The sequence below is a fragment of the Leuresthes tenuis genome, unplaced genomic scaffold, assembly GCF_036924035.1.
Source record: "Leuresthes tenuis unplaced genomic scaffold, fLeuTen1.0.hap1 SCAF_16, whole genome shotgun sequence".
Lineage (NCBI taxonomy): Eukaryota > Metazoa > Chordata > Actinopteri > Atheriniformes > Atherinopsidae > Leuresthes > Leuresthes tenuis.
This window is the reverse complement of record NW_027325370.1, coordinates 32277127-32290293: the sequence shown is the minus strand read 5'-3', so window position 1 is coordinate 32290293 and position 13167 is coordinate 32277127. Positions and strand designations below refer to the sequence as shown.

General features: G+C 37.6%; 1 protein-coding gene across 1 annotated transcript in view; it reads left to right on the top strand.

The window, feature by feature from the left end:
• The window catches only part of oprl1 (opiate receptor-like 1), a 122699-nt gene extending 110024 nt beyond the window's left edge, over positions 1 to 12675 (top strand). Inside the window, exon 6 of the mRNA XM_072367564.1 lies at positions 7556 to 12675. Within this exon, the coding sequence (XP_072223665.1) occupies positions 7556 to 8103 (548 nt within the window). The 3' untranslated portion in view covers positions 8104 to 12675. The remainder of the gene's footprint in view (positions 1 to 7555) is intronic.
• The last annotated feature ends 492 nt before the right edge of the window (positions 12676 to 13167 follow it).

Below are 13167 nucleotides of genomic sequence, written 5' to 3'. Positions count from 1 at the left end.
GATTGCAAAGACTGCAAGACAGGTCGTTTATCAGTTTCATAGCATGTAGTCTATGTGGAGTGAAATAGGTTCTGTGGACGTAGTTAAAGTGAATCTGCTGATGATCAGGGTTGCGGGAAGCCTCCCTGATATTTCTCCAGACCTGCCCCCACTCAAACTCAGGATATAAAGCCGGGTGATCATTCCTCCATAATCCGTCCAGTGGTCGATAAGAGTGAGAAGATCTCTGGAAAAAAGAATACAGTTTGGAAAATAATCCACTATTATTTCATTGAGTAGCAAACAAATTATCAAGAGGGCGAATTGATAAGGCTTACTGCAGGGGAATACTGTGTGCATTAAGAGCATGTCCAATTTGTAAATTAAAAAAAAAGAATGAAGAGGGCAGCAAGGCAAAAGTGTCTCTCACATCCTGAAAGGAGCGTAAACCTGAATCATTGAAAATGTCACCTAGCTATCGAATGCTACTGTCACTCCAAAGAGATGCTGTAATAGTTCTTCCTCCAATCGCAAGGCTCTTATTGTGGAATAGTGGAGAGAATGTGTGCCACTTACAGGAAATCCCAGATAAGGATTCAAACTTGTGCCAGGTCTGAATAAGGAAAGAAACTACTGGACCAAAACAGAGTTTACATTCTGAGTTGGACATATTAGAAAAGAGTACCCCTTGTAACATTAGTGGTCGAACGATGTCCTCCTCTAGTTCATGCCAAGAGACAGATATTCCAACATTAGCCCACAGAAAAAGAGGTCTAAGAACAAAGGAACAGAAATACAATGTAAAATCAGGTACTTCCAGGCCCCCATCTTGTCTACCCCTCTGTAAGGTTGTCAGTTTTAAGCAAGGCTGCTTCTGTGAAACACACGAATGAATCTTCATCCAGTAATTGACAGGAGGTGCGAGGGGAATCATAGAAGATACAAAATTAGTTTGAGGTAAGATATTCATTTTCACAATGGAAATACAGGCTTGAAGAGAGTTAGCGAGGCTAGACCACCTGTTCAGATCTGCTTCAACTGCCTTCCAAATTCCTAAGTAGTCCTCATAAGTAGTTGTGGGAAACAATGTGGTTCAGGGTTGGGAAAATATCAACTCCCAAGATATTTAAATTGTTGTAAAACAGGAATATTAACTGGAAATTGCATTGCTTTAGCTGTGTCATTAAGGTATAATAAAGCAGACCTATTCCAATTAATTTTGAAACCATATAGATCACCAAAATCACTACAGATGTTGAGCAGAGTATTAAGGGATTGAACCGAGTTCTCCATAAATACAAGCACATCATCAGCATATAAAGCCAGATGGTGAGAGGTACGAGAGGTATCAGAAATCTTAACTGTGGAAATAAAACAAAACAAGACAAGACTATGGTTAACTGAAAACAAGATGAGACTGTGAGGCAAAACCTGACCTGCCAAAGCGCGAGCAAACGAGACTTGGACCGTGGGAAGTAAGGTGAGGATTCTGCTATGACTGGAGAAACCCGGAAACTAAATACTGTGGGGAGGTGATCGGTGATGGAGTGCAGCTGTGAATGAAAACAGGTAACTTTAGGGAAACTAAGTGACAGGGGAAAGAACATGACCAGAAATTAACCAAGAAATCTGAAAACAAAACAAAACATAACTCAAAACATGACACTGCTCTCAAATCCAAAAAGTATAAATTACAAAATATAGTAATATATCTCCCTACTGGTGTATTTTACTGCCTCAATCTACAATAGTGTGAAGTGTTGTCTTTTTTTGTGTTATAAATATAGTACACGGTTGTTTAAAAAACATACAGTTTAAGAAGAAGTCATTGGATTGAGTTATAAATTATTTTGAGGAACAACTAAATGGTTAGGATCAGAAAAACCGATATATTTACTTTTTTTTTTTTTTTTTTACACAACTTTTACTTGTAAGTAACAATTTTAAGACATTTAAGACAGACATGGTCCCTTAAGGTCTAAGAAGAAGACCAAGACATCATTAGCAAACAGACTTTCATTCTTGAATCATTTGTCGATGCTGGGTGTTAGCCCGATTTTTTTTATTGGAAGCTCAAGAACAAGCTGGAGAAATCGTTTATTAAAAAAGTATTTATTAGTGGTCACAAGTAAAGTATATTGCAGCGCTGGACTCGGAGTGCCAGAGCTCCCGCAGGAAATCCGTCAGGCCGAGCCCCGATATCCAGAAACATGTCATATTTATATTCAGCTTTATCTCACAGAAATTGTTTTCACACTTGTCAGAGTATAATTGACCAGTTTTTAGTGGCATGATCAGGCCAGCTGCTGTCCTTGTTGTGTTCTTTGGATGTGATAAACAATGTGTGTGTATGTGTGAGTGCTGTTTTAGGCGTGGATCTAATGTACCAGACCTATCTGCCCTAATAGAGATGTTTTGTCTGACCCAGTTGTTTATGTCATTCTAAGATCTTGGACCATTTAAGGTCATCGATTGTGCAGTATGAGCAGAGTGGAAAAGTACCAGCTAGGAACATAGGTTATTTAGTAAAATACAGAATATGAATTTATAATGTCTAAGAATAAAGCCAATTATAACATGTACATATATTTTGCATGTGTTAACAATTGTGTCATGTAATTTTTATGTATTAATCTAATTTTCCTTGCCTTGAGAGCTTCACTTCATATGAATCATTGCTTCTCTACCAGAATTTAATAAGAAATACTTCTTCTAAAATATCAGCATAATGAGTTGAAATAAAGTCGAATCAAACAAAGAAAAAAGGGATTAATCTTTTATTCCATTTGGGGGATGTTTTCATATGATTTATCTTGTAGGGCCACGAGTGCTCACGATTTATAGTGTGTGGGTGTCTCCAGTAGAAATGGAAACTGCGGCCCCGGTTCCATTACAGCCACGCTCCAGCCACTGATCAAAACACTGTAAAAGTCTTTGTGAAAGGATGGAGATAAACATCTTGATATGGCTGTAAAGTTAGTCTTTTTTATGAAACGCTTTCACTGTAGATGGTACTGAGGGAGACAATGGCAAAAATGAGGCTGGTTTAACTCTTCAAACATAACAGTAGCAACAAATATAACAGAGGCATTGTTACCTGAAAGTAATGATCCCTTTTTATGAGGGCCAGGTCAACAGACAGAAACTGACACAGCATTTCCCCAATGCAGGAAGCTTCTAGGAAGAAATATATTAGTAATGTGTTGACCCATTTTAATCGAAAATATAAAGTAATCGAAGAAAAACTGAATGTGTTGTTATAGTTTTTTAGACATCTGTGAAAATTAATCTTTGTTTTATTGTCTATGATTTTGTTCGCATTCTGCTCAGATTCAGGCTGTCACGACATTAATACATTAATTTAATCAAATGATGATTTATTAATCCCAAAGATACATCATAGGAGTTGCAGTGCAAATCGAGGAAAAAAAGCTAAAAAAAAAAATAAATAAAAATAAAAAATCACAAAATAGAAAATAAAATCAAAATCAATTGAAAGACTGTTGGAAGTGTGGCAGAGAAAGGTGTGCTTGAAATCCACTGATGTGTTTGTAGCCAGGCAAAAACTGTCCTGATGACATCAAACACAGTATGCACTGTCTAAGCAGATAATATGGTTGGAGTTTTGAAGATAACAGTTCAATATCTGGGATGGAGAGTTGCTCCTTCTCAATAACATGTTTATGAATATGCTTCAGTCTGTCTTCCCTTCAATTGCCACTCTGTCTGTCTGCCCATGTCGTCTGAAATCTGGATAGAAGGTGTTAAAGACCACAATGTGTTCTTCTAGCCATATCTCTTGATGTCCTCATCAGTCCTCCAATTGCAGCCACTTTGTTTGCCACTTATCACAGTTCCATGACAATCATGGGTAAAAATGCTTTTGAAATTTCCCCTGCCCTACATCCAAGCTCCTCTCAACTCCAGTGGATTTGGGTCTCATTCCAAGCATCACTCGTGCTCAATCATGTTAAAAATAAATGTGCTTCCACATGTTAAAAAAAATATTCCCACTGTCGTGGTTGCGTATCATGACAAATGTTCAAAAGTGCCTTAAGTACTAAAGTACTTCCAGCAGCCCAGCATCTAAACCAGCACAGAAAAAAAAAAATTTTAAATTATTGTTTTCACTTAACAAAAATCTCAAAAGAAACAAATACATAATATGAGCAACATAAAATTGATGCTTCTTACATTGTTTACCACCCCTAGTATTTTGGCTTTCTCAGATATGGTAGACTACTTGTTGGTTCTGTCTCTGTAGAAGTCAAAACTCTAGAAATAGTATAGAATAGAATAGTAATAGAATCTAGTTTCCAACCATATTCTTCTTCTTTGATGAAATATTTCAAACATGCACTGAGCATGCTCTGAACACATGAAATACAAAATAGTGTAAGATAAGGAGACTGATAAGAATTTTAAATGTGCTAATAGTTCAGAGTTTAATTACAACAACTGGTAAGTTACAATGGGGTATTTTACAGATCAGCTGGTAAGTAATTTGTGAGTTTGTCAAATGACAACTTGTCCTAAGTGAGGCTAGTAGGAAAATTGAGTTCACAGAAGCACTTTGATCTTTCCAGAATGGCAGGTTTCCACCAGGTCAGTGAGCACCTGGACAACGCACTAGGAGGATCACTGGGAAGAGAGAAAACTGTGAGCAAATATAAATTGGAAGTAACATGAAAATCACTAAGGCAACCTGACATTTCCCCTAAATTTTGCTGAACAACAACCTATCGAAGACTGAGAGGAAACCCAGTCTTAAAGTATTGCAGCTAATGAGGGAGGAGGTGAGGCCCCATGGTGTGGGGTATGTCCTGGACAGGGTCTCAGTTCATCACATGGCACATTTTTAGTTTAGTTAACAAACACATTTTTATTAAGCTGCCTTTCTAACAGATCCCCTGTCAAATCCTTTATCCATCATTGTTTTTAATCAAAGTACAATACTAAAATAAATACACAGGTAATATAGCATGTAATTACGATGTTACTACTAAAAACTGTTATTCAGCTGGCAAGTTGTCCAACAACAGCTGAGCACATATTTTAAACTAAATCATGGTATTTGTAACTTTGAATCCAGAATTGAGAAATAATTTCTGTGTTCTATAGCTTTTTTCTTTTTAAAACATTGCACTTCAGCTTTTTTGTGCAATATTGACTGAGCAAAATCTGCTAAGACTGTATTGTCTTTGTTTGAATGTATTGTCAAAGAGAATGTAATAACTTTTGTCTGCACAGTGTACACTCCCGTAGAGCAGAATTTTTAATCATGAAGCCATAAAACATATTACACCATCTTCAGTGAAAATGCCAGTTTTCATTTGTCAATTTGTGCCCCCCCCTTACTTTGGTTTGAGTTCAGTTATGTTTAGTTAGACAAGTTAACTGTTAAGTTATGTAGTTTCTTTTAAATTGTTTCTATTTTTTTCATTACAACATGCTCAATGTAAATAAACTCCTGGGTTTTTGGAAGACATTTGCCTTCTGCCGTCTATTTATCCACTCTGTCCCCACAACCATTTTGTATATTGCTAGAGTTTTGTTTATGGTAGAGATCCTGCTGAAAGTTGACTGTGGTCCAAAAATGACACTGAGCCTCATCTTTTCACACTCTTCTCTGCTTGCCCAGCCCTTTCTCTCTTCCTCCCACTTCCCTCTCTTTCTCAGTCATCCAATCATTGCATGCACTAAGCCCTAAACGTAAGCCTTAAAATGGCGATTATCCTTGTAGTTTACTTGCTCCCATCGCAGGCATCCTCCACAACCTTGACTCCATCTGCCCCGAGGACTCAAAACTCCTGAGGTAGATGGAGAGCGAAGCAAAGCACTCCATGATATGCTTCAATCATGATCCTGTCGTCCTTGGAGACGATGCCAAAATTGTTAATTGTGTCAATAAAAGCATTTCAGTAGCAAAGTCTCTTGTCTCATGACAAGCTTTTTCAGTTTATTTAGAAAACTTAAGTTATTAATCTTTTGATTTAGATCCATTTTCCAAGAGTGCCCTGGCCAAGATGCGTATCAACTCAGGTCGGCGGTAATAAATACAACAATACACTAAAACAAAATAAAACATAATGAAAAATGTAAAAATGGAACAATATAAAACAGTGTAATGACCAGTGACCTCTGACTCAAATTACACCAAACACAGAATAAAAAGTTTTAATTTTATTTCCAACAAGGGGTAATTTGCAAGTTGAGTCACCAAGGACTCCAATTCTTTAAGGGTCTTGGGTGGATCACGTACTGCTATCTCATCCTTTATTTCTTCGGAAAGGCCTTGGCAGAAAGCATCACGAAGAGCATCAGTATTCCCCTTGCTGTCAGTGGCCAATGTATGAAAATTAATATAGTATTCGGTTACCCTCCTGCTGCCTTGTTTCATTGATAATAGACCTCGAGCTGCCTCTCATTCTGGTAATATAGGGTCAAAGGCACGTATGAGTTCATTAGAAAAATCTTTGAAACAATAATAAATCACAGAGTCTCTTGTCCACTCAGCTGTTTCCCATATAGTTGCTATACCAGAAAGGAGTGAGATAACGTATGCCACTTTAGCTCTTTCAGTAGGAAAGGATAACGGTTGTAGTGGATGCTGCATGTTGAGTCCATTGTGGCCAGATTGTACTGCAATGACCAGTGACCTAAGACTCGATTTGCACCACACACAGAATAAAAAGTCTTAACAATTTTATTTACAACAAGGCGTAATTTGCAAGTTGGTTTTCTGGGTATCGTCCTCTGGCCCCGTGGTCACAGCTAAGCGACGGGCTGTGTGAGGGGATATGTAATCCAACTGAACTCTAGGGCTTGCAACCAGGTAGTCCATAAACAATGGTCAGTACTTCCTCTGAAGAAATAACTGTAACCCAGACTTATTGTTTGGAGCAGGCAAGGAGGCAAGATTCAAGGACAGGCAAGGTTCGTTAATGTGAAAGCAGAGGTCTGAAACAAATCTGAGAAGCTCAGACAGAAACAAGTTCACACTCTGTGATTCAAAGGCTGTGGTAAACGCTGGATCGCTGAGCAAATGGCAATAGACAATCTGGCACTGGACAGATGACAAGAGGAAGCTCACAAACAGAGAGAGGCAGGTGAGTAGCATGAGAGTGATTGCAAGGCACTGGTGGACATGATTAGGATCAAGGCAGGTGGAGCAGGAATCAGGTCGTGACACAAATTGAAATAACACTTCAGGACACCAAAATCTCATGATATTTAACACCATATCACTACATACAACTATAAACTTGTTAATTAATATAATGAAACCAGTTCCTTAAGATTCAAGTGACTTTGTACTTTATTTCAAGCAGTGGGGGTGGCATATGTAAATGCTTTTTTCGAAATTCAGTGCGAACATTGGACAGATAACATGATTACTAGTTTCATGCTTACCTAGACTAAACAATCAAAATCTACATTGCTTTAATGCACTGTATTTGAGGTATTTGTTTAACATTGGTTGTCTTTCAAACTATGAGTTAAGGAAAAGAATAAATTTTCTCTCATTGGTATATTTGCACTTTAATTTTTCTACTGTTCTCTTATCTACATACAGGTGTTGAGTGCATTGTGGTTTTACCTGAACCAAAGAGTCACTGGGAACCTGTTTTTGGCACTTGTGTCTTCCTCTTCTCCTTCCTCATCCCTGTGGCTATCATCAGCATCTGCTACAGCCTGATGGTCAAACGCCTGAGAAATGTTCGCATCCTGTCTGGCTCCAAGGAAAAGGATCGCAACCTGCGGCGCATCACCAGAATGGTCCTGGTGGTAGTGGCAGCATTTGTTGTCTGTTGGACCCCCATCCAGATCACGGTCCTGGCTCAGTCTCTGGGCTTCAACCTGAGCAGCTTGTACACGCTGGTTATGATGCACTTCTTCATTGCATTGGGCTATGTCAACAGCAGCTTAAATCCTGTACTCTATGCCTTCCTGGATGAAAACTTTAAGCGCTGCTTCAGGGAGTTTTGCCATCCGTCCCCATTCCGCCTTGATACCCAACAGTCGGGGAGAATGAGGAGCATTGCCAGGGAGGTGGCTGCAGCCTACAGCTGCAAGGCTGGAGATGATGGGGGGCTTGGGGGAGGGACACCTAATCCAGCATGACTAGGCGTGGAGCTCCCTTTAGTGGGGGTAGACCCCTCCCAGAGGAGAGAGACCCATGGGACCGGGAACTCCAACACAGAACTGACTCAGATTACAGCTCTCTAGCGGCACGAACCCTCCCGTCCCCCAACTAGGAGGCTGGCTTGGGGCGGGGGGGAGGAGGATGCAGAGGATGGGGTTGAAAGGAAAAGAATTTAGGATTGGGATAACACATAGTACCCAGAGGTACAGACAAATTAGATATGCTGATTGCTTTCTTGTACAGGCTGATGGATTTCTTTCTCTGAGGTTTCTTATATTGATGTAGCTCAGACTGGGAAAACTGTTTTCCTAGCTTCCTAAAGTAAGACATTGATCTATTTTGGAACTTAAAGATCCGCAGAAAAAAAAAAGAAATCTTTATCAAGGAATCAACTGTTTTCACGAAAGTGGTAAAGGGTTATTATATATATTTTTGAGTTCCAAAATACAGCCTCCGGAGCAGACAGTAGTTCTGTTCACTAAGGCTGGTGCCCAGTTGCTGCATTTTAAGGAAACTGCTTCACTCCATATTAGGGTGAAAGCTTACATTTGGAGTAAGTGTTTTGCTGAACAGAAGATTGATGACATCTACAGATTCTAAATCTGTGAAACCACCAAGCACTACTTTGGTCATTGAAGATAGAACATAAACAACAGGTGATACACAAATTCTGGCTTTCTAGCAGTAATTAACATAAATCGAAGACTTGCAAAGAAAGCGTTGTTAAAATGTGAAAAGGAGGATAAACACTTTCACCACAGTTTACTGTATCTTAAACAGTTTATAGTTGGTCTTTCTGTTAGCGAGTGCTAGGGTAAAAACCCAGTGTTCTGCACTGACTTCAGAGTAAGGTCATTACAGTGATGATCTTACCAAAAAATGGTTTCCGATGTTCTCGAGAAGAGTTGTGATGCTTACATAGACAGAAAGTCAGATGTAAGATCAGCAAATGATATTTCCTAAACTGTGTTTGTGGTCACAACTTGGATCACATGAATGTAATTAATCATAAAAGCAAAATCACTTACTGTTAAACAAAATAAGCCTATGAAATCTTGTCCTGTTTTGATGATTTTGCTGAACTTTTTATAATTACCAATGTGGGATTAGACAGTGTATGGGGCAGGAGATTGGTGTGACTATGATCCAAAAAGATTTCTTACACTGGACAACAGGATCAGTGTTCAGACAAGCATGCAAACAGTAATGGATCTTTTTTTTGTTGCTGTCTTGTGGGGCAAAAAAAAGGAATGACAGTGAACATGCTATTAGTGGTGGGTTTACCAACTAAATGTAAATTAGCTCTGATTTCAAGTAGAGACATATCCAGACCACTTCAGCAAATAGGACTTTGCCATTGCCAATCTATATAGGAACTGAGTAAAAACAGTAAATGCTGTTTCAAGCACTTGGAACATATGATGCCTTACATAATATTTGATATCAACAAGCATGTAATACATGACCCTACTGAAAACAGTTGTGTGAAAAGCATTCAAGGATTTTACTACTTCAAACCCTCCTTAAAATGCTTACCAAATGTTGTATATAACACATGACTGTCCTGTTGAACCTTTTTCGAGCCAATGTATATGCGTGTTTAAAAGTTTATATGAAGTAATATACATGGTATACTTTTCTTCATTTAATGTCTTTGGTTGCAAATCGCAACTTCACAGCTAGATGTCTCTCAGTCTTGTACACTGCCCATTTATATTTAAACAAAGGCATAAAGAATGTATTAGACTTCTGGAAAGAATGTTGATGTGGAGGATTCATATAGTAGGGTTGGATAAAGGTGTCACCAATGGAGTATTTTAGACTACCAACTCTACAGTGACAGGAAGAGGTCACAGCACTCTGACCCCATTTCAAGGGACAAAGGGGCTCTCTGTCTTTTGGTGTCTTAAGGTGGATATTAGCCCTGAAACAGAGATCACATGATATTCTCATGATCCTGTACAGATTCAGAAATTATATTCGTACATTAGATGCAATTAGGACACATTGAACTTGAACTCTTTCAATTTACTTTCCATGTTGTTCCACGTCTCTTTGTGGAAATTTTTAAGAGATTTCCCTGACTTTCGTTTCTCATTTATTTCGAGAGGCAAAAAAAATTACTCCTTTTCTATGGAGACTGAGGATTTTATAGGATCTTAGCTAAATCCTAACATTCACAAGTCAATTTTGTTTTCTATCCGATAAACTTTTTTTGTATTCTTAATTTTTAAATATCTCTAAAATTGAGACCATCTCCAGTTCAGAATAATTTCTAAATTTGTGTTCAGGTGGCTTGAGGTGTGAGGAATCACAATAACTGAAAAGGACTTTTCCTGTTTCAAAGTGTCACATTTGGATATTCCCTGAGCTGCAATTGTTTTCACCATTTCATTGAAATTTCAGTGAAGCGATTAATGGTTGCTGTGAGCTGTCCAGGTATTGTGAATTAATGTGTGTATTTTGTTTTAGGGCTGGTACCCCTTTGATTTTATATTCAATAACATTTAGAATAGTGTGATTCTCTAAGATGTCTCTTCTAAGGCTTAAAACAGTTTTTCTGTTGCTAATATTTTTACAGAATGAGTTAGGATAGCAAGTGGAGATAGTTGCACACACTGTGCTTACAATTTAATGGTAATTATCTTGTTTGTGAAAAAAAAACTTTCTTGATGCAACAATTTGCAGCATATATTAATCTCTTTTTTCAATTTTAATTTTCATCTATTCTGTGAACTTGCATTGCCTTAAATATCCAGTGATGTCTGTTACTGATGCTTGCTCTCTTGCTGGATAATATGTGTTCTAGTTATTAAAGGTGCTTTGCAGTTAGTTTATACTAGCTGTGACCTGTATTCATAAACCTTCTGAAAACAGTTATCATTTGGCCAAAGAACAATTGAACCAAGGCTCTGACAACTTTACTAAACGCAGCTTTTAAGGATATGTTTAATATGAATAATTCGAAAATATGAGGGATATTTACTTGCTTAAACTGTACTGTAAAACTGTTGGATGTCTCTTTGACTCTTACTTCAGGAGTTGTAAAAATAACTCTCGCTTTAACTGAAAGTTGAAAAATGGATGTCAAAAACAATTTTACTGAAAATGTTTTCTAACTTAATCAAGATTCCCATTTCAGAAACAAAATAGAATTCAAGGTTTGTTTATATGTATTGCCCAACCTTTTTTTGCAGCGATGTCTGCACACCCAGATTTTCTTTTGCCTCATTGCTCAAGTGATTCAGTTTTAAATAATCAACCCTAGGCTTCAGATATATAAAAAAATAAATAAATAGAATTAAAAAAATGGGAGCAATTAATGAATAGATTAAGAAATCGGTTTTTAAATTTGTTTTTGAAGACGCTACTTATCAATGTGCAGTCTGGTTACCAGCTACATAAATATCAGCACTGTTAGCTGTGTGACTTAAGTCTACATATTTGCTAAAGCTGTGAGATCTTTCATGATCGAATTTTTCTGCTCTGAGAGAGTTTTATGAATACTGGTCATCTTTTATACAACCTAGCAGATCCTGTGCGATGGAAGAGGCCGGAGCTTTGGGAAAATTGTTTTCAGCACGATTTATGTTTATGAAGACGTGTTCTAGCTCTGAGACTCTTTGTGCTTAACTGTAAATGTTCAACTAAAGAAGCAACAACATTTTGAGTGTTTAGTGTTTATTTTTTGTGGTAACAAAGGACTCCAATTGGGCAAAATCCTTCTGTTTAATGACACAGTCAGCATAGTTATACTGTCTGTAAGATCTATATAAATATTTGTTAAAATATTACTATTACGTAAAATTATGAAACATCGTCTATTCATCAATTTAACAGTCAAACTCTTTATCTTGTTGATCTCTGTAAAACTAAAAGTTATTTCTTGCCATCTGTAATGGTAGATATTACCTTCGTGCATCAGAATGCAGGGAGTTGACTTTTATTTGTTTACATTTACAGACCACATGAATGTCAAAGGAAAAACTGTTGAAAATCCATTTCTAAAGATGTAAAGAAAAATAGACAATATTGTTGTTGTTGTTATTATTATGATTGTTATTACCAAAACAAACAAATATATTGTGACATAAGTGTTTGTTTTGTTCTTTCTTAAGTGAGGGAAACTGTCTGGTATATCTGTGTTATTTGTGGACTGCATTTTGCTCACTGCCTGAGTCATGTTCGATAATCCTTCAAATTTGAAAATCAAACATATGTGGCATTCTATAAGCTGCTGACTGAGTTGCCCAGCAATGAATTGGCAATCTGACACCCAGTGACATCTAGAATATGTACCAAGAACAAATGGCATTGCCTGGGAACCTTAACGGGATAAACAAAATCACACCTAAAGGATGGAAGGAGGAAGATTTATTGTATTAAATGACTCAGACACTGTAGCTATTCAAACTTCTGCATATGGCAGAATGAACTACTGTACTAGCTGGCTTGTTGTCTTCTCATGAAAAGTTTTTGCTAAAGCTTGAATTTTAAATTGAATATTTTTCTCCACTTATGAACTTAATAAATAGTTAAAGAAATGATAACCATGTACGTGTCAGTATTTCAACTTTAAAAAAAAAGATTTATAAAAGGATCAATCAGCTTTGGAGTTGATATAGTTACATGATATTGTATGATATACACACACATACACACACACACACACACACACTTAGGGAAGCGACCATGAACATGGCAAGCAGTACTGCAGGACTGTATGGCTTAATTCTAAAAATGGTGTGGAGGGAAGAAGAACATTCAGATGGTAATGATGACTCTATGCGAATACGGCAGAGTGAGTGGGTGGAGACCACCAGAATCGGACCAGACAATGCCACCTGGGGAGTCTCACCCCAGGAAACACTATCCTAAACAGTCCGACTAAGACCTCAATTAATTAACAGACACACAAGTTTGTTTGCTGAAAAGACAGACGTGGTTCCAAAGTTAATCCAAATGTATTAATATCAATTAAAGTTGATTAATGAAAGAAAATCCAGCCAGCTAAAGGGAGGCAGCCTACCTAAGGGTGTGTT